This window comes from Vicia villosa, unplaced genomic scaffold (assembly GCF_029867415.1).
Source record: "Vicia villosa cultivar HV-30 ecotype Madison, WI unplaced genomic scaffold, Vvil1.0 ctg.001753F_1_1, whole genome shotgun sequence".
Lineage (NCBI taxonomy): Eukaryota > Viridiplantae > Streptophyta > Magnoliopsida > Fabales > Fabaceae > Vicia > Vicia villosa.
This window is the reverse complement of record NW_026705716.1, coordinates 203252-227007: the sequence shown is the minus strand read 5'-3', so window position 1 is coordinate 227007 and position 23756 is coordinate 203252. Positions and strand designations below refer to the sequence as shown.

The following is a 23756-nucleotide window of genomic DNA, read 5'->3' as shown; positions in this document are numbered from 1 at the left end:
GTATGTAGGCACAAGATGTAATATTTTGCCGAGCTTATTTTAAAAAAATCAAACAAACCCTTTCTTTTGCACACAATATCTTTTTAATAAACACAGATTTTTAAAAAGGTTCCTATAGAGTACCACAGATATGGGGGGTTTTTAAAACCTTCCCCTTGTATAATCAGCACCCGTACCTAAGATCCTTTTTTTTTGTTCCAAAAACTTCATTTTGGGTTTATTTCGCTCTTTTTCCATTTCCTTTGGAAACAATAAAGTGCGGTGGCGACTTTCACTGAAATAACGAGTCGAGTCAATCAATGGCGTTGATCTCAAATTTTCCGCCGCAACAGTTCTCTATGATAAATTGCAATAGAAGAAAGATATTTGGGTTCAAGATTTGTGTTTTTAAATAGTCATATAATTGTATACTTACTTTATTTATCTAACCTTTATTTATTTTATATCAGAATCAAATGAATGAAATATCAAATATTCGATCTTCCCCAAAATTCAATGAAACAAGAGCATTTCATCTTCACTGATAGTGATAACGATGAATCAAATTCAAAATTTATTATGTATTTATACTTAAATATTTTGTGTAAACAATGTAATATTCTGTGTAAAAAAATGTAATTTGTAAACAATCTGATTTAATATTTTATTTTAAAAATGTAACTTGTATTTTTAAAAAAATTATCTTTCCCCTCGGTTTTTGTCTTGAACAGAATGGTATTTGGTGCTATTTTTGAAAATATAAAAATGCATTCATTGGACATCGAACCAATGGCAATTTCAACCATCTCCTCGATTAATCAGAAACTGGGGAATAAAGTGGCAAGTTTTCACGACTCTCGTCGTTACCCCACTTGTAAAACTAAGGTAAAATCCCCTTTGCACTCGAGGTAACATGGGTTTTTTGTAGTAGTGTTGAAATGAATAAAAAAGGTTTAGTGGAGAAAGATATTTGGAAAAAGATGTCGGTGTTTTGTGATCTTCCATATTGGTCTATTCTCAATGTAAGAAATTATCTTGATGAGATGCAAGTGGAAAAACATGTATGTGATAGTTTGATTGGAACACTTCTCAACATTAAAGGTAAGACAGAATATACTAAGACGTTCGGTGAAGAGGTATTCAAGGTTTAAATGTTAAGACATTTAACCGAGATATATTTCTACAAGCACATTTCTTTATATTAAATAATGTTGATGAAGTTCAACTTAACTTGTCCGTTCACAAAAGTCTTATCAAGGAAAAATTCTTCTGGATGAGTGAAAAAAAGTGTTGATTGAGCATAACAAAATTTTCATAACTTGATTTAATAATTTTTTTAAAAGAGAGTAGTGCATCAGAGACAATTAAATAGATGTCACATATTTCTAAGTTTATTGTATTAATTTGGAGTGCATACGACATTACTAAATTTTCATTCTATACAAAATTAAATGATGATCATAGTACTATGAAAAATAGTGGGGTTATAATTGAAGCTTAATTAATGTACTTCTCTAGTTCCAAAGATAACAATCCTTTACTAGCGTCTAGAGGGTGCTTTGGGGTCATTGAAGAGTTTTTGGAGATTGATTATGTTACTTTTGAAGTGTCTTTATTTAACTGCAAGTGGATTGACATTAATATTTGTGTAGAAATCAATGAATTATGATTCACACCGGTTAATCTTCAAAAGGCAACTTATATGAACGAACAATTCATCATGACATTTCTAACAAAACAATATTTTTATGTCAATGGTCCTTTCGACACACGATGATTAATTATTCTATAAAAAAATCATTGGAGTTCGAAACCACGTGCAGAATAATTTACCCCTTGATTGTTACAAAATCAATAGATAAAATAGTAAATTTTTATGACCCTCATAGTTACCTCACATGTGAAATCGAGATTAAATCTACTTTGGAGCTGAAATTATATATGTTTGTTATAATAGTGATAGTCTCAACAATTGTGAAACAAATGAGGTAGAATGGACAAGTACATCTATCTCTTCAAAAATTATGTTATTTTTAAGCTTTTCATGTTTTATTCCTAAAGTTTCATAGCAACATTTCCTCCAATTGTTAGAACCTTCTTTGATAAAAGAATTAAAATTTCCACCGAATTCGCCATGTAGTACGCAAAATAAATCAATTTAAAAAATCTGATATGTGACAATTACATAAATTTAAGTAAGAAAACAAATATTATGTTCGTTCATTTTAAATTGTTTCTTTTAGTTTTATTTTTTAATACAATTATTCTTTTTATTTTTATATTATGCTATGAATGATGAACCTCATTTTGCAAGCGATTTGTATCTCTGGTTGGATCATTAGTATCTTTTCAATAGAAACTGCACATAGAGATAATAATATAAAGTTAAATAATTTCTTATATTATTTATAGCATACTGAGTACAACACAATAGTATGTCAATGTGAATCGAAATTAGAAAATGACAATGAATACGATTGTAGCTCTGGTGTGGTCTAATGTTATGAATGCAAACCGTACAACAGTAGTTGGAGATAGTAGACATGTGTTACATGATATATGAATGAGATCATTCTCATGGAGTTGATATTTTAGAAGTTGATAGTTTTTCTCTCAAATAAATTGAATTAGAAATCGCTCTTTTTAATTATGTTTGAGTATTAGGAAGATCCTAAAGTCCCACATTGGTTGGAGATAGAGCATTGAAAGAGTTTAAATAGAGCAACACTCCTCGCCTTACCAACTAATTTTGTAAGGATGAGTTAGGTCAAACTCTAATATGGTATTAGAGTCTATCGACCCACCAAGCCCAACCAGTATTGGAGAGATATTGACTCATTCTAAACTAATCGCTTTAAATTTTAATACTTTATTATAATTGGAACAATATAATTCCTATTTTTATTTTTACAATTGTATTTTAAAAGAATTATACTATCGTACACATATCTTAATTGTTTTATATGTTGTCTCTCGTACCCAAATCTTTGGAATTGAGGACAAAAACATACATTGTTTATACAAAAACTAAAATGGTACACTCATTCTTTTTTTTACAACAAAACTAAATCAAATACAAATCATTAAGAAATTAAAAAACCCTTTTGCTTTAATAACTCTTGGTTCAAGCATGAAAATTTTAATGTTTTTGTTGCGGAGGAGTGGAAGAAGTTGGTATTTAGAGGAAGGGGGGATTTTGTGCTTTATGAGAAATTAAAAAAATTAAAGGAGCGTCTCCGGGAGTGGAATAGGGAGGTGTTTGGTTGGATTGATTTGAGAGTGGAGGATGCGGTGGCAAGGATTAATGATCTTGATAAGGAAATCGAGGAGAATATGGGGGATGGGTTAGAGGAGGAGGTTGAGGATAGAAGGAAAGCTATTGAAGATTTTTGGTCCCAATTGAATCTTAAAGAAAGTATGCTCAGATTAAAATCTCGAAACCTTTGGTTGAGGGATGGGGATAAGAATACAAAATTCTTTCACAACTCTTTGAAGGAGAGAAATAGGCGAAAAGCGATTACTTCTTTGGAAGTTTCTAGTGGGTATATAGAAGGTGTAGATAATATCAAGGAGGAGATTAGAAGATATTTTTGTGACTTTTATAAGGAGGACGATAGGGAGAGACCGATTCCGGAGGGTCTTGTTTTCAACACCCTTGAGGAAGAGGAGATGTCTTGGTTGGAAAGAAGCTTTTCGGAAGAAGAAATTAAAGATGCGGTGTGGTCGTGTGATGGGAATAAAAGTGCCGGACCGGATGGATTTACTCTTGATTTTTTCAAAAAGAATTGGGAGTTATTAAAGGAGGATGTTTTCTTATTTGTGAAGGACTTTTATGAGAAGGCAAAGCTTACTAAAGCTTGTACTTCTTCTTTCATAACGCTAGTTCCCAAAGTCAATAATCCTCAAGCTTTGTATGAATATCGACCTATTTGTTTAGTGGGTAGTTTGTATAAGATATTGGCAAAGTTGTTGGCAAATAGACTCAAGAGAGTCATTGGGAAACTTGTGTCTAATAATCAATCGGTGTTCATTGAAGGAAGAAATATAGCGGATGGTATTCTTGTTGTGAATGAGTTGTTGGATTTGGCTAAAAGAGAAAAGAGAAGTTGCGTGGTGTTGAAAGTCGATTTTGAGAAGGCCTACGATAGAGTTAGTTGGGATTTTGTTAGATATATGTTCAAAAGGATGGGGTTTGGAGTTCGGTGGATGAGATGGATGGAGTGTTGCATTTTTACTAATTCTTTGTCGGTTCTTGTCAATGGGAGTGCGACCAAAGATTTTAGAGTGGAGAAAGGTCTTAGGCAAGGTGATCCTTTGTCTCCGTTTGTGTTTGTTTTGGTTATGGAGGTCCTCACGGCTCTAATGAAGAAATCTAAGGAGTTAGGGGAATTTCGGGGTTTTAAATTCAAAGAGGATAAAGAGGTGGATTTGTTACAATTTGTGGATGATACTATAGTTTTAGCCGAAGGGGATACCGCGAATTTATGGAGTTTGAAAGCAATTCTAAGAGGTTTTGAATTGATGTCGGGGTTGAGGATCAATTTCCACAAGAGCAATCTTTATGGTGTTAATGTGGGTGATTGGTATTTGGATGCGGCCTCGTCTTTTTTATCTTGTAAGGTTGGTTCTCTCCCTTTCAAATTTCTTGGAGTTAGAGTTGGTGATAGTCCTAGGAAACTATCGATGTGGAAGGATCTCTTAGAGGCTCTTAGGAAGCGTTTGAATGTATGGAGAGGTAGATTCCTTAATATGGCAGGGAGGGTGGAGTTGGTCAATTCGGTTCTAAATGCTATGCCTATTTACTCGTTATCCTTTTACAAAGCTCCAAAGAAGGTGTTGCAAGAAATTAGAACCATCCAAAGCAAGTTTATTTGGGGTGGAGTTGAAAGTAACAAGACCATTCATTGGGTTGGATGGGATATGGTTTGCAAAGCGAGAAAGGAAGGAGGATTGGGAGTGAAAAATGTGGAGGTAATGAATGTAGCATTATTAAGTAAATGGAAGTGGCGAATTCTTACGGATAAGGAGGCGGTGTGGCAAGAATTATTAGAAGCTAGATATGGTAATACGAAATTAAAAGTGTTGATAGGAGATGTTTCCATCTTGAATAAAAAGGATTCTCATTGGTGGAGAGATTTAATGTTATCGGATAATTATGAGAGACTCCTTTTCAACCACTTCACGAGTGCAATTAGGTGTAATGTTGGTAACGGAGCTCACACTTCTTTGTGGTATGCGACTTGGACGGGGCAAAAATCTTTGATGGAATCTCATCCCGAGCTTTTTTCTTTGTTTGAAAATTATTTGGAATACATTTATTGTGCAGGTTCTTTTGTAGAAGGAGTTTGGAATTGGAATTTTTGCGATTGGTTCGGGGAGGGGTCGGCGGCCGCCGTCGCAGCTGACTCGTTGGTCTCTTCTAGTGGGCAGCGGTACAGCCAGGTTTCTGCTGCTGCTAGCAGCGACCATGCTGCTCCGGCTGGGACTGTTGGTGAGTCCAGCGATGCCATGCTTTCTGGGCAGCAGCTCGCGGCTTTTTTGCGGCTTTTAATCGATTCTCTCAATCGTGTTTCGGTAAGGGAGAATATTGAGGATAGATACTCGTGGGCCTTGAATTCTAATGGTTGTTTTTCCGTAAAGTCTTGCTATGAATTTTTTATGGCATCTCTTTCTGGTACTCCTTTGGACAGCAGCAAGATCACGGCTTTGAACTTCCTTTGGAAGTGTAAAGTCCCATCAAAAATTCTAGTTTTTGGATGGAGATTTATTCATAATCGTTTGGCCACGAGGGATCAATTGGTGAGAAGGGGTATATTGGCGGAAGGTTTGGATTCTTTATGCTCTTTATGTGGTGTGGAGGAGGAGAGTATGTCTCATCTATTATCTTCTTGTGATCCCATTATCCGAATTTGGAGAAGGGTGTATATGTGGATTGATATATCCGAAGTTTTGACTATCGAAGAGTTTGGAGATTTCTTCTACAATTGTGAGAAAGTCTCTTGTTTAAATAAGAGAAGTTTGGTGGGGATTATTTGGCTAGCTACGGTTTGGTCAATTTGGTCTAAGCGTAATGCGGTGATTTTCAAGGAGGAGATGTTTAGCTTCACCGAGTGTATGTCAGAGATAGTTCATATTTCTTGGAGGTGGTCTTCTATTTATCATAAGCCGGTTAATCTTTGTAACTTTTATCTTTGGAATATTCGACCTCTTGATTGTTTTGAGAGGTAGGAGCTTTCCGCTTTGTTTTCGGGTCGGAGCATCCCTTTTGCTCCCTTAAGTCCAATTTGCTTATTTAAAAAAAACAAATCATTAACCAACAAAGCCAAAAGGCAAAATTGTCTGACTTAAATTGAAGTCCTAAAGTCTTCTTCTATGAAAGATAACTGATTGTTAAACACCTAATAATTTGAACGACATTTAAAAACAATTAGTTTAACACAACAACAACATCAATCCTTCAATAACAACAATATTAAATCTTTTACTAACACAACAATGACAGCGACAACAACAAATAAATAAAATCACTAATCATTGAATCTCAATAAATTATTGTTACAAATAATTCTTTTTACCACTTAATTTAATGGTAATAAATCCGTGCAACGTATGTTATTCCTCCAAATCTCTACATGTTAAAAAACTATTAATAAAAAATATTCCAAAGTAAAGTGAACATTTTAGTATGATAAAAATATATTACTAAGTCATATAAAATATTTACTTGTTAGTTTTCTCTTATTCCTTCTTGATGATTATAACAAATAGTATACACATCAATTAATAAATTAATTTATATGTGGTACGCACTTGTTGTTGGGTGAAAATATGGAGTAGGAAAACAATCTAGAGGAGGTAAATAGACTTAAAAATTCTTTTATAAAATTCCGAATGATTTTCCAAAAAGAGAATATTAGAGGTTTTTCAAAAATGCGCGATGATTGTCCGAAGCAGATAACATGAGAAGCATGTGTAATAGAATCTTGTGAAGAGGTTGAGTTCTGAATCAGTTTTTATTTTGTGCCAATGATGATTACTAGTTACATATGATAACTGAAAAGACTAGAAAGACTTGAAAGGCGATGATCTAAATGGTGAACTGACTATTATATGACTGTCGCAACCATATGACTGTCGAAATATGGACTTATGTTCGGAGTTTTGTATATGCTTTATGTTTGCGTTTTATAAGCCGAATGCTGTCTGGAATTGATATTATGATTAGTTTTAGTGACTACATTTGTATTTGTGAATTAATTTTTTATTGGAAAGTGTTAGGATCAGGCAGTTCCAATTTGTAGACTATGGTTGCAATTTGTTACTTTTGCTTCTAGCTTCTCCATACAGATTTGACTGGTGCTTAAAACTTTTCAGCTAAATTGTAGCAACTTCGATATGGATAGTCATGACACCGTTACGGACTTTGAGGCAGAAGAACATATAGGTTCGACACCTCTAGTTTCTAATAATGCTGGTTTGTTGCCTCAAAAGCGTAAAAATCGATCAGAAGCATGTAATCATTTTACACCAATTTCTTCGAGCATAAAAATGTCAAAGTCACCATAATGAAAGCATTGTGGTTCCTTGATCAAGTATAATGGTGGAACAAGCGCAATGCACCAAAGTTACATGTGAAGTACAAGTACACGATTTTAGGCAAAGCACCAGTATAAAGTACGAACTATGTTGTGGTATGCGTACAGTTTTTTTTTTAATTAATTTGGTAGGCAAGTAGGTACATATTTGGTAATGCGTGTCGAATTTTTTCTCCTGATATACAATTTTTAAATTTTTTATAAGTATATTTATCTTTTTCTAAATGAATGAGAACATTTTGATGGAGCTGATATTTTAGAAGTTGATAGTTTTTCTCTCAAATAAATTAAATTAGAACTCGCTCTTTTTAATGATGTTTGAGAGGTAAATATTGATATTCAATCATGACTCCATGAATTATTGACACTTTCAAACTGTAAAATTTTAAACTTATTGGAGAGATATTGACTCATTTTGAACTAATCGATTTAAATTTTGATATTTTATCATAATTGGAACAATATAATTCTTATTTTTATTTTTACAATTGTATTTTAAAAGAATTATACTAACTTACACATAACTTAATTTTTTTATTTGTTGTATTTCGTATCCATATCTTTGGTATGCAGGACAAAAATATACATTGTTTATACAAAAACTAAAATGGCACACTCATTTTCTTTTTACAACAAAACTAAATCAAATACAAATAATTAACCAACAAAACCAAAAGGCAAAATTTTCTAACTTAAACTGAAGTCCTAAAGTCTTCTTCTATGAAAGATAACTGATTCTTAAACACCTAATAATTTGAACGACATTTAATAGCAATTAGCATAACACAAAAACAACATCAATCCTTCAATAATTACAATATTAAATCTTTTACTAACACAACGGTAACTTCAGCACCAAATAAATAAAATCATTAATCATTCAATCTCAATCAATTATTGTTACAAATAAATATTCCTACCACTTAATTTTATGGTAATAAATCCGTGCAACGTATGTTATTCCTCCAAATCTCTACATGTTAAAAAAATATTAATAAAAAATATTTAAAAGTAAAGTGAAAATTTTAGTATGATAAATATATATTACTAAGTCATATAAAATATTTACTTGTTAGTTTTCTCCTATTCCTTTTTAGGGGTGTTCGCGGTGCGATTTAGGCGGTTTTGACGTAAAAAATCATCTGAATCGCAAGAGGAAAAAGTGTCAGGTTCGGTTTGGTTTGGTTGGCTTTTAGAAATAAAACCGAACAAAACCAATGCGGTTTGGATTGATTCAGTTGGTTTGGTTTTTTTTACAAAAAATTATTGAGCCATACATACACATATTGATGACAACATAACTTTGTATTTAGTCATTTATACGTTATCAAATAACAACAAAATTTATCATTTTGGATAACAACTTTCCATTTAATATACAAAAATAATATTAGATAAAAGTGAAATAAAAACATAAAATAGTAGCATAAAATAATATCAAAAACATTATAATGAAATAGAAGAAAGAGGAGATGAAATATTAGAGAAGATGAAAAAGAAAGAGTAGAAGAAATGCAATTAGACAAGAAGATGAACATTGAAAACGTAATTGAGAGAAAGAACAGTAGAATAAATATAATAAAATGAAAAAGAAAGAACTTAAGAGATGAAATACTAGAAAATTATATGTGATATTTATTTGGAAAAGAAGATGAGAAGAAGGTGCAATACCGCTAGGAGAGCTTAGAGAAGACTTAAATTGAAACCTTTAGTGTGAGGAAGAGAAAATCATTCGTAATTGTAAGGCAAAAGCATAATAGGTTTGAGTTTGGGTTGGATATAAGTTAATTGAAGTTTGGGGGGTTGTAACATAATGCGGTTTGTTAAAAAATGACCCAAACACATCCGAACCAAATGCGGTTTTTTGCAATTTCGGTTTGGTTTGGTTCGGTATTGCAGTTTTCTATTGGACCGGTTTGGTTTTGAACACCCCTATTTCTTCTTGATGATCATAACAAATAGTATGCACATCATTTAATAAATTTATTTATATGTGGTACAAACTTGTTGTTGGGTGAAAATATGGAGTAGGAAAACAATCTAGAGGAGGTAAATAGACTAAAAAAATTCTTTTATAAAATTCCGAATGATTTTCCAAAAAGAGAATATTAGAGGTTTTTAAAAAATGCGCGCGGAAGGTTTATAGCGAAAATATGAGAATTATACTTTTACTAAAACCTAGTCACGTTAACACTTAATCATTTCACAAATACCAAAGATGATTAATTGATGATACATAAATGCAATCAATTGATTCAATTGTATACTTTACGAGAAATTATTATACAATGATTCAATTTAAATGAATTCTAACCTCAATAGTTTCTTAGAATTTAATCACCACTAAAGTTCGATTAGGCACCAATTCTAACAAAAGCTAATCTTACGTAGTACATCGTTAGCAATTAAATAAACGATAAACTACGCTAAGAATTGAACCTCCTAGATGGTTAGTTTGACGAATGAATCAGTTAGTAAGAATGACAAATTTAAGTGCAACTCTAGATAACCCGAGAAGCATGTGTAATAGAATCTTGTGAAGATGTTGAGTTCTGAATCCGTTGTGATTTTGTACCAATGATGATTACCATTTACATATAATAACTGAAAAAGACTGGAAAGACTTGAGAGGTGGTGATCTAAAGGGTGAACTATCTATTTTATGACTGTCGCAACCATATGACCGTCGTAGTATGGAATTAAGTTCAGAGTTTTGTTATGCTTTATGTTTGAGTTTTATAAGCCGACTGCTGTTTGGAATTGATATTATGATTAGTTTCAGTCACTCCATTTGTATTTGTGAATTACTTTTTTATTTGAAAGTGTTAGGATCAGGAAGTTCCAATTTGTAGACTATGGTTGCAATTTGTTACTTTTGCATCTAGCTCCTCCTTACAAATTTGACTGGTTCTTAAAACTTTTCAACTAAATTCTAGCAACTTCGATATGGATAGTCATGACAGTGTTATGGACTTTGAGGCAGAAGAACATATTGGTTCTGCACCTCCATTTTCTAATAATGTTGGTTTGTTGCCTCAAAAGCGTAAAAATCGATCAGAAGCATGTAATCATTTTACACCAATATCGTCGAGCATAAAAATGTCAAAGTCATCAAAATGCAAGCATTGTGGTTCCTTGATCAAGTATAATGGTGGAACAATCGCGATGCTAGCTCATTTGAGAAGATGTAGTTATAATCCAGATAATGCAGTGAAAGTGACAATGAATGAGCCATCTTCAAGCTCGATGGAAAATAGGTAAGCGGTTGTTAATTCATCCCCCTCAGTTTCCAAATTTGACCAAGAAGTAAGTCGAATGGACTTGACAAAAATGTTCATAGTTATGGAACTTCCGTTTCAAAAGGTAGAGGATCCATATTTACATAGGTTCATTTATGGCTTACAACCAAAATTTAAGTTCCCATCACGCGATACGTTGGCACGCGGTGTTTTGAAGAATAGGGACGCGGAGAAAGCAAAAGATGAAGATTATTTTGTCACAAAACTGTCATTGAGTTTGTATCACTACAAACACATGGACATCTACTACCCAAGACTCTAATTACATGTGTCTCACATGGCATTACATTGATAATAATTGGAAGCTACAGTAGAAGATTTTGAATTTTACTCAAGTCAACCACAACACAGGAGAGATTATGGCCAAAACAGTTAAGAAGTGCTTAAATGGTTGGGAACTAAATCGTGTGCTTAGTGTGACAGTGGACAACGCATCCTCAAATGATGTTGGAATTCAACATCTTAAAAGATGGATTATCTCTAAAAATGGCCTATTTTGAATGGAAAATACCTTCATACACGGTGTTGTGCCCACATACTAAACCTTATTGGGAAGGATGGGCTGAAAGAAATTGATGAATCAGTTGTAAGAATTCGTGCAGCGGTGAGGTATGAGGCGTACTCCTTCGAGGTTTCGAAGATTTAAGAACTGTATTGATCATGAAACAATTGGATATAAAGGTTATGTTGGGATAGATTGTGAGAATCGATGGAACTCAACAAATCTAATGTTAAAAAGGTGCATTAAAACATATAAAGACTTTTACAGAGTTAGAATTCAGAGATCGAAAATATTTTAGTAAAATAAGTAAGGACAAAGGAGTGCCTAGTTTCTTTGGCAAGTCTAGTTTCTTTGGCAAGTTTAGCTTCTTCAGCAACTCTGAGCTTCTCTTCTTCAGCAGTTTGAAGAGCCTTGGCTTCAACTTCCTTGAGAAAATTAAACAGTATGGTTCTTTCCTTTCGAGCTTCTTCTCGTTCAATTACCATCTTAACATTTGCACTTCTTAACGCATCTGAGAAACTCATGAGCCTGACAAACTCAGAGTTCATCCACTTCTGAAGATTCTCCCATGAGACATCCAGAGCCTTAGGATCGGTACTCGTTAACCAACTAGCGAATTATTTTTTTATTCATCTCTCAACAATACAATTCCTTTCCATTCAGTCCATTCATACTTCTGTCCCTAAATACAGCTACTGTAGTACATTTAATATTAATAATATTAAACCAACAAATTCTTCCATCTCATTAATTAGCTGGATGAGAGTGGTTTTAGGTAAAGTTTTAATTTCCAAATCACATATGTTGGCACCGAGGAACTAATGTAATGTACCAAATCATAACTTGACTATCACTTTCCTTCTTTTCTCTAATCAACTCTATAAACATGCAAGACTTCTTTAGGGGAAAGACTGTTTTAGTTACTGGCGCAACTGGTTTCTTGGCAAAAGGTACTATATAATCATTTTTGTCATATAATTAATCATTTAAAATATATTTCACCATTACTATCATATTTTTATTTATTTTTATGTGCAAATATTATCATCTTTTAATTTATCTTTATGTGCAGTTTTTATTGAAAAGATACTAAGGATCCAACCAGAGATTAAAAAACTGTATCTACTCATAAGAGCTTCAAACTCTGATGGCGGCACATCGCTTGAAAAATGAGGTTCATCATTTATAGTTTTTTTTCTTTCAATAATTTATGGTATATAATCACAAAAGATACAGAGGTTAAAACATTATCTCTTTACACAAGACAGAGGTAAAATGTTTCAAAAGTGAAAAATCCAAGCCATAGAAGAAGCATTAACTGACCTAAACCAATTCCAGGAGACGAGCACTATAGCGCTAGAACACTCATCAAAGTTAAAGATATAACCTCTAAACAAGATAGCATTTCTCAACAACCACAAATTCCATAAAATCGCCAGCCATATTACCCCAGCAGTTAATCTTTCGTCTACCGCCTTAATTTTATCAAAGTGATCCATATAATTCCTCAATTCAGCATTTGACAAATTAACCGCATCACCTAACCAATCTCCTACTTTGTTCCATATCCTACTTGTGAAAGGATAACAATCAAAAAGATGATTTGAATTCTCCATAATACAAATAATTTCATTAAAAAAAAAAAGACTACTAAAATATAAGAAGCATAGTGTTTGTTTTCTTACATGAATTTATGTGATCTGTCACATATCAGGTTTTTGAAATTGATTTATTTCGCATACTACAAGGCGAGTTGGGTGAAGGTTTTAATTCTTTCATATCAAAGAAGGTTGTCGCAATTGCAGGAGATGTTGCCATTGAAAACTTTGGAATAAAAGATGAAAAGCTTAAAAATGAGATATTTGAAGAGACAGACATTCTTGTCCATTCTGCTGCAACTACCAAATTTAATGAAAGGTTCGATCTAATTTTCTTAAAAAAAGATAAGTTTAATACTATAATTAATCAAATAAATCTCATCATTTGAGTATAATAATACTTCATTTCTCTGTAGATTTGACATATCTATGGGTGTAAATACAAAAGGTGCTTTACATGCATTGAACTTTGCAAAGAATTGTCAAAAACTAAAGGCTTTTCTGCACATATCCACTGGTAATGTTCATTCTTTGTTTGTAATATATTTTAATTAATTACTAATTATTATTTGTAACTTCTAGCATATGTGTGCGGAGATGCTAAGTATGAAGATGGAATTGTAAGAGAGAAAGCATTTAAGATGGATCAATCTCTAAATGGGACCTCAAAATTAGACATACACAAAGAAATGAATTTGTTGGACAATAAAATAGCTGAACTCCAAGCAATGAATGCAGATGAAAATACAATGAAATTTGCATTGAAAGATTATGGAATGGAAAGGTTCGCTATTCTCGTAAATATAATGATTGGTTATTAGGTTATATATCTAATATATATTTTTTGTGATCTAATTTAAATTATATATAATGCAAAAATAGAGCAAATTTGCATGGTTGGCCAAATACATACGTATTCACAAAAGCAATGGGAGAGATGCTTTTAGTGCATCGTAAAGATAATGTACGATTGATCATTATTCGTCCAACAATGGTAACTAGTACAATTCAGGATCCCTTTCCTGGTTGGATAGAAGGTCAAAGGTATATCATTCTTCACTCGCAAATATTTTTTAAATTAAAATATGAAATTAATTTTTTGAAAATGTAATTATGGGAGAATTTGAGAGACATGATTTGTTTTCCCTGTTTTAGTGGCTAATGTTGAGAAACAAATGTGAGTTTTTTAAGCCTCCCACATTGCTTTAAAAAGTGGAAGTTGAACACTTATATTTTATAAGTTAGAGAAGTTAAAAAACAGTTGCTTTAATGTTTTAAATGTGTATATATATTCTCTCATTTGTTTGGGTGAGCTTTTTAATTTTTGGGGAGTCTTTGACCCAACGTGGATGTTTCCCCATCATGATGAACCAATAGTGGTATTAAAGATAGGCTCGAGTCAGCGACCTACACCATGTATCGAAAGTCTTCCTGACATGGTGACAGTCATGCATCGTGTTCCATTGAAGTGAAGTGTATGTGACATTGTAGGGGTGTCATTCAACGACGCAACACATATATGGATGAAAGACATGCATAGTGGATGGACTAACACTCGTTGTCTTAAGGTTTTAGGCGAATATATACGATCACTTTCACTTAATTGGATGGGTTTTTAATCTTTAGGTGCATCTTTAGCCCAACCTTTAGGTAGGTTATTTGACCCAATATGAATGCTTCTCTTCATGATGATCCAACTGTTTTTTTTTTTTTTTGTTGAGAAAAGTCAAAATTGCTTTCAATAGCAAAACACAAGTTGTACTATAATACATACAGAGTCAAACAATACATGCAAAAGAACACACTCCCACTTAAGTCACAAAAGAAACCAATTAGCAATGTTGTGCCCCTAACAACAATGAAACATCCAGAATAATAGTGTAGTCATTAACATCAAAACTAACAATAATGCAGAACTACACTTACAATAGTATAAACAAAAATCAATTCTAAAAAATACCAAAATCATAAAACATCACCAATGACAAATTCGAAAATAGTAGCCTCAAGACCTAACCAATACAACAAACATGAAAATCAGAGAATCCCAACACATCTCTGCAACGAAACAAATTATCGCTTTTGCCTACATCTCTCGCAAGTCGCAATGGCTATTACTTTTGATGTTGAGTCACTTCCATGACGACACCTTCACTTTTTCAAGCAAATTTTCCAAGAATAATTCAATATTATGAGATAACTTTCCATTTATTGCCTAAATGCTCAAGATAAAGGCAAACCAGACCCCAATTACTCGTTGAGATTAAATTCTGCCTCTATTTATCAGTTCCATGAATATATCAAAATATTGTTGGTGGTATTCTAGAGGTGGAATGTGATAAATTATATTGTTGCAGAATTTTGAGTGGAAAAACTATTTTTAGTCTTGTTTTGCACTATACTTCTACTCGTAGATGAACATTGAAATACTCTGGTTTTATTGAATTCATCACACACACCTTGCTTACAACTTAGAATTACAAAGCCTTTATATAGGCTTGAAGGAAACTTACAGAGAATACATTAGGTTGGTAATCAAGATGTAAACTCTTTGATTCTCTCAACCTTAATGATACAACTCTACCATAAATCTAAATAAAGACAATAATTATAATGTGATGATTATAATTCTCTCATAATGCTTTCTAAAGATAGTGGTGGTTACAGCACAGTAATTTTAACACTCCTCCTAAATGTGTTGCTCTTTAACTCCCATTGCTTCTCTAAGTTGCTGAAATCATCATCTTGGTAGTGCTTTTGTGAAAATGTCTGCAGGTTGCTATTGTGAACTGCAGAACACTAACATCACATCTCCATATTCGTCGCACTTCGAATGAAGTGATGCTTTGTTATAATATGTCTTGTTCGAGTGTGGAAAACAGGATTCTTCCCATGGTTATTGCTGATTTATTGTCATAGTGGAGTAGCAAACTTTCTTCTTTCTTTTGTTCGATGTCTTCAAGTATTCTTCTCAACCACAATTATTGTTGTGTAGCCAAACAAGCTTCCAAAATTTTTGCTTCAACTGAAGATTGCACTATAGTGTCTTGTTTCTTCGATCACCAAGAAATTACTCCTCAACCCAGGCTAACACATAAGCAGAAGTGATTTTCATGTCATCAACACTTCCAGCCCAATCACGGTCACAGTAGCCTTTAACTTCGATTTTAGCATTCTTTTTAAATTTTATTTTGTGCTCCTAAGTGCCCATTATGTACCTCTGAACTCTCTTTGCTGCTCTAGAGGGTAAGTGACTCGCCTTACTCATAAAACTTGAAAGTACGTAAACCAGCAACAAACATTAAGTTGGGTTGTATAGTTGTTTGATAAAATAGACTTCTGACAAAGCTTATGTACAAGCTTTCATCTACCAATTTTCCGACTTCTTCCTTCTTTTCATTTACTACTAAGGGAATATCAACTGTTTTGCAGTCATACATGCTGAATGTTTTGAGAATATTTTCAACATACCTTCTTTGACAAATAAATATTCCATATTTTTCTTGATATACCTCGATACCAAGAAAATGATGCAACAGGCCAAGATCACTCATCTCGTATTTTTTCATCATTTCAATTTTGAAATTTTCAATCATTTTTTCGTTATTGCTTGTGTACACTAAATCAATAACATATAAAGTAACAAGAAGAATATTGTCGTTTCACATACAAGGTTGGCTCACTTTGACTAGGTTGTAAATCTTCTCCTCTATGCCGTGAGTTCCAAAGCCTTGAGGTTGCTGCACATAGACTTTTTCAAATTCTCCGTTTAGGAGGGCTGGTTACACATCAAGCTGGTACTAGCTGGTTCCACCTTTTCTGAGCCGCTACTCCAACAATTGTTTGTATAGTATCCAATCTTGCAACTGTGGCAAAAGTTTCATTATAGTTAATTCGAGGTTGTTGTGCATAGCCTTTTACTACCAATCTGGCCTTGGTTCTTTGAATTGACCCATTTGGATTATGCTTCAGCTTGTAAACCGATTTTACACCAATGGTCTCTTTGTCATTTGGTTTTTCTACGAGCTTCCATGTGTTTTTTTTCAATTGCAGCTATTTCTTCATACATAGCATTCTCCCAAATATTTTATTTTATTGCTTCTTCATAAATTTTCGGTTCGACAACACAAAAATTGCATCTTGTATAAACATCACTTAAATGTTTCATTTTTACAAGAGTTGAACTAGGAGATGCTGAACTCGAACTTGGTGAACTTGGGGGACTTACTGAATTTGAGGAACTCAATGAACTTGGGGCTAGTGCTCACTTCAGCTGCTGGATTCTCTTGTTCCAACATTGGAGGGTTTGTTTTTTCTTTGTTTTCTTAGTTTTCTTCCCAATTCCAGGAGGTTTTCTCATCGAATATAACGTCTTGACTGATGATGACTTTTCCTATTTTTAAATTGTACAATCTGTAGCCTTTTGACATGGAACTGTAGCCAATGAAAGTACATTTTTCACTCGTTTCCTCCAGCCTCGTTTTGTTCTGTTTATGAATCAGAGCATAGCACACACACCCAAAAATTTTAAGATTGGTCACTTACAGTGTTCTTCCACTCCAGGCTTCAAATGGAGTCTTTTTTCCATGCAACCTTTGTCTGACACATGTTCATCAAATACACATGAGTGTTAACGGCCTCGGACCAAAAGGTTTTAGGAAACCTTTTTCAAGTCGTATAGATTATGCCATCTCCATCACTGTTTACTTTTTTCTTTCTAACACACCATTTTGCTGTGTTGTGTAACCAACAATGAGTTGTGTTTTGACACCTTCATCTTCACAAAATTTTTGAAATTCATTTGAGGTGTACTTCTTCCCTCGATCACTTCTCATCATCTTTATAAATCTGCCACTTTGTTTTTCAACTAATGCTTTAAATTTCTTAAAGATTACAAATGCTTTAAATTTTTGTCTCATGAAATATACCCAAGTCATGCGGGTAAAGTCGTCAATAAATAAGACAAAATACTTGTTAAACATGAGTCATTCGTAATTCAAATGCCCAAGTCTCATGAACCATAAACATGAGTCATTCTCTTCTCTAGCCATCATGCTTACATTTTTCTCATGATTGAAAGATAGTGGAAAGCTCACGTTGCTATCAACATAATATCTATTTTAATTTAATCAATTATCATCTTATTTTGAGAGACAAAATTTTAATTTTTATATATTTTTTCTCCCATAAGATTATTTAACACACTTAAATCTATATGATGATTGTTCAATTTACAATTAAGTAAAATATTTCATATTTTGCATTTATATTTAAAATTTTATATTTGCATAAAAAAATTTCCAACTCACATGTCCTTTATTTAATGGGCCATGTTATAAAATGTTATTTTTTTCTCCAACTCACATGTCCTTTGTTGAATTATATAATGGGCCATGTTATCCTCTATTATTGTTGGGCCGTCAATTATTTAATTTAAAATTTGGCCCTATTTTGATATTGTGTTCTTGACCTATATTAAATACCAAACTATTTTACCTTCTTCATGAAATGCTTTTTGACAACAAAAAATAATTTCCTTCATCAAATTCTCCTTCTGCATTGCGGTTTTCCTTTGTTCCAGCAATCCTTCTTGTCATGAGTGCTACTTTTACAAATTTGGCACCACTTGTTTGATACTCCTTCATGCCATCTTCCACCATATGCGCCTCTTCCTCTTCCTCGTAAGTTTCTTCGTCTACCTCTGCCTCTTCAAAATCTGCCACCTCTAGAAGACTCACCTCTATTTTGTATTGGGGGCTTATTTTCACCATTGTTGGGCTGAATGTTAAGTTTATATTTAAAGGCACTCTCAATTGATTTTTCAGAATGTCGTAATATCCTATGCTCGTAGGATCTCAAAGACCCCATGAACCCTTGAATAGTCATGGTTGATATATCCTTGGTTTCTTCTATCACAACCACCATTGAGTCAAATCTTGTTATCAAACTCATCGTATCACCATGCGACTTCATCTGATTCACCAACTCGGAGAGTCTGTTGAAGTATTCGTTCAGGATCTCGTTCTCCTTCTTCCTTTCATTTTCATAAACTCTCTTAAGAGATTGAAGCTTCACCGTTCACACCTTTGAGTCTTCTTCAAACTCTTGCTGTGGAATATTTCATGTTCCTCTGATGTTTTTCCTCTCATAATCCTTGGGAAAATAGATAGAGAGACTCATCTTTGAATCATCCCGAGAACTCGAGCATTTGTGATCATTTTCTTCAACTCTTCAAGTTGTTGGCTTGATTATTGAGCCTTTTCTTTTGATTTTCTAGCCTCTGTTGGTGCTGGTTCTTCATACCAGTTTTGGACAAACTCCCGAACATCCAAAGAGGTGAATAGAGTCTCCATTTTAACAACCCAAAAATTATAATTCTCTCCTTCAAACAAAGAAACTTTAACATTGTTATAAATTGCAGAAGAGTTATTTGTGGAAGCCATAGCTTTTGTTGTTTTTGTTGTAGCTGCAAGGATCTGCAGCTCTGATACCACTCTATTGGTGGTATTCTAGAGGTGGTATGTGATAAATTATATTATTGTTGGATTCTGAGTGGAAAAACTATTTTTAGTATTGTTTTCACGTCCCATTATCATGCACTTCTCCATCACCATGTTAAAACCTTCATATTCCATGAGGGAAAGAAAATATAATATTACAACTTCCTTTTTTTTTTCTTTTTTCTTGGCGTCACTTACGGTCTCGTTTGCAATAAGAACACCATCTAATATATTTTTCTTCAAGACACGAATACAAATTGTGTTTTAGATAATCCTGAGTAGAATACAAATTGTGTTTTAGATAATCCTGAGTAGATCACTTTTTTTAGTCTATTTGCCAACACATTCGTTAATACCTTTTAAATACAGCCAAATTAATGAAATCGGTCTACAATCTAAGATTTTCACCATATTTTGTTTCTTTTGGATCAGCACTATCCAAGAATAATTTGCCCTCAAGAACTCAATTTTGATATCGTTCCAAAATTCCTTTACAAACCCGAAAGTTACACCATCCCGTCTCGGTTGATATATATATATATATATATATATATATATATATATATATATATATATATATATATATATATATATATATATATATATATATATATATATATATATATATATATATATATATATATATATATATATATATATATTTTATTGGTGATAATTGTATTTTATATGTAGTGATAATTGATTTAATTTGTGATTGCAGAACTGTTGATAGTATGATATGTGCCTTTGGCAAAGGGAAGCTGCCATGTTTTCTTGGCCATCCCAAGACAGTTTTAGATATAGTAAGTTAGCAGGGCTTATTCAGATTATTGTTCTATTTGTTCCATTTTTGCTTAACTAATCGATCTATAATATGATACACAGATCCCCGCTGATTTGGTCATCAATTGTGTGATCGCAGCCATCGTGCTCAACTCAAAACACGCTCCTGAAAACTTCATCTACAATGTTTCTTCTTCATTAACAAATCCTCTCAAAATTTCTGATGTACACAACATTTCACATCAATATTTCAAGAAAAACCCTTGCCAAAACAAAAATGGAAAGCCAATAGTCATCTCCAAAGGAATTGCCTTGAAAAGTTTGGCTGCTTTCAACATTTATACAGAGATCAAATATGTCATGCCACTTAAGGTTTGCTAAAATAAACATTAATCGGATATTATAGAAAAGTAATATATAGTGTTTTTATTAATTAATCATTTTTTGGCATGTATTCAAGGTCTTAAATTTGGTGAACAAGATGAGTTGTCATTCCTACCAAGATGTTTATGCTGATAACTTCAAGAAAATAAGAATTGTGAAACAACTTGCAAAACTGTACAAACCTTATGTGTTTTTTAAGGCAATGTACGTAATTTTCATACCCTTTTTTCTATATTAATACGATAAATTTTATCTACATTTTTAAATCTTCATACTCATGAAAATATGATTTTTTTTTTACAGCTTTGACGATACTAACACTGAAAACATACGAAAGGACACAAGGGGGTATAATATGGAGAATGAGAGACTAGAGTTTGACCCTAGTAGCATTAATTGGGAAGACTACATGATGAATACACACATTCCTGGTCTCATCAAGTACACAATGTAGTAATTTCAAAATAACTACTAGTTCAAAATGGTTGGAAATTTCACCTTAGATTTTGTTATTTGAATATTGTTATTGATAATATAAGGGCTGTTACTTCATAAAGATTATCCAAATATGGACTTAGAGATATTGCTCTTTAGAGCTTGTTGTTTGAAAATATTGAGAATGGATTGTACTATTTGATAAATTACAAAGATTTAAATATGAATTTAGAGACACGTCAATTTAGAACTTATTGTTTGAAAAACAAGATCACCGACACATCACCACGTGCTTCGCAATGATGTATTAGAAATAAAATTATATATTTTTTAAAATAGTTGATATTTAATTTTTTATTTTCATATAAAATAAGGCCATTTAAATTATGTTTGCAATTATACTATTAATTTTATAACGTGAAAGCATATAGAATTATCGTATAGGTCATTTAGATTATGTTTGCAATAATAGTACTATTTTATTAATGTGAAAGACAATAGATTAGAAAAAAAATTACTTTGATAATTTAAAATGTATAAATTTAAAGAAAAAATATTAGTTAATTAAAAAATAGTATTTAATAATTCTTTGTAAACTCGTGGATGCTAAAGAAGATCCTGAAGGTGAGGGATCAAGTGCGACACACTACATATTGGGAAGCTGCTGTGCAGAGGGGAAAATTTATTACTTCAAATATGTACCAAGAACTGAGAGGAGATTTATAACACATGGATTGGAAGAAGCTGTTCTTCTCCAACTATGCAAGACCAAGAGCAGTGTTTATTCTTTGGCTTACAACTAGGGGGATACTTCAAACAAAGGACAGGCTGATACGATATGGTATTAATGTTGATGCTAACTGTGTTTTTTGCTCAGTAGAGGAAACAATGAATCATCAATTGTTTAAGTGCAGCAAAACAAGTGAAATATGGCGTAACATTCGTACTTGGGTTGCATATAGCAGGGTCCCTTCCACTTGGACTAATGAGAGCACATGACTCATCACTGAGACGGGGAAGAAAGGATGGAGATGAGACATTCTCAAAGTTGCCATTGCAGAGACAGTTTATGTTGTTTGGAGAATGTGCAACGAATTGATTTTCAACCAACACATAATGGATGATACAATTACAAATATGAAAAAGAAAATTATAGTTTTGAGATGTCTAGGATATAGGAAGATTGCACTCACATCAATAGAGAAACTCTATGTATTAAATAGTTTTTGAGTAGTTGGATAGTTTTCTTGGTTCCTGGATCCTAGAGGATAGGTTTGTAATTCATGGTTTTTGGATTAATAAAAGTTTCTATTGCTCCAAGAAAAAGTATAATGATTTCTCAAATTTTGGTGATATCATTATATTTTTTTTCTCTTTCATCTTATAAATCATATCATATAAAGTGTATATTGAAGAAACATGTATTATGTTTGAACAAAAGATTGTCTACAGTATTATATTAACTAAAATTTCGTAATTATCTATCAACAAAAAATGTTAAATATAAAAAATGTATAATTTATTCTTTTATGATGTTTTACATAAGCGGTATAATTAATATTTGTGTATAAATTTTTACGTATATGATGACTTCCAAGAGACAATCAAACTTGAGTAACAACTCTAAAATATATATATTTTTAATTAATTATTTTTTTATATTTTTAATTATCCTTCTGATAAAAGATTTCCTTTCAAATTTAAAAGACACAAATTTCCTTTGGTTGTTTCATTTGCACAACTATTAATAAAAGTCTCACTCAAACATGTTGGATGTATCCTCTCTCTCTCTCTCTCTCTCTCTCTCTATATATATATATATATATATATATATATATATATATATATATATATATATATATATATATATACATATATATATATATATATATATATATATATATATATATATATATATATATATCACGAGTTATTTCATGTACAAATATGTGTTGTCATATCAAGGGTTATTTTTATGAAAGGGTTGGATATATGGGTGACTAATGATAATTGTGAAGATAGATATAAATATAATATCAAATTTCTTCGTATCACTCTTATAGTGACATTAACATAGCTATCATGCTCGACTTCGTCATATTATGGAGTATAATTCCTCGTTATATACGGTAATCTACAACAGCAACACCTCATCAACGGTAACAAAAGTATTATAGCACCATATAGTATCAACTCAACGTCTTAACTTCATCAAATACATACTCACTATCTACAAACACCACAGTAGCATACATACTAATTTAGCAATTACTCAGTTTATTTCTTGTTCTCTGGCACGACGTCCTTATACCAACAATCTTCTAAATCCAACATATAAATCGAGACATATCGTTTCCGTAGGCATCTGACATATCAATCCTTCATTGTCCACGAGTAGTACGCATAACAATTGCGCCACGTCACGCTTTCGCTGCGCAACTCTGATTATCCAACTTAAGTCACCGTCTGATACGTTTCACTCTTTCATATCCACTTATTCATAAGTTCACATAACATGATGAGTGATTATCTTCACGGTTTAGTGTTCATCTCTTTCATACTATTAAGATAACAAGACAAGCTTATCCCATCTATACGATTCCGTCTATTACCAACAAGATATTAAGGGTGATCAGTTCCTCAGTTTTTCAATAGATAGCCGACAACCATATTAAAGCATA

General features: G+C 32.5%; 1 protein-coding gene across 1 annotated transcript; it reads left to right on the top strand.

The window, feature by feature from the left end:
- Positions 1–12456: 12456 nt before the first annotated feature.
- On the top strand, positions 12457–20878 carry LOC131636468 (fatty acyl-CoA reductase 1-like). Its single transcript, XM_058907073.1, has 8 exons — positions 12457–12549; positions 13090–13292; positions 13390–13490; positions 13556–13757; positions 13856–14017; positions 20195–20276; positions 20359–20628; positions 20717–20878. Exons 1-8 carry the CDS (start codon positions 12523–12525, stop codon positions 20876–20878), a joined length of 1209 nt encoding a protein of 402 aa, XP_058763056.1. The 5' UTR covers positions 12457–12522.
- Positions 20879–23756: the final 2878 nt, after the last annotated feature.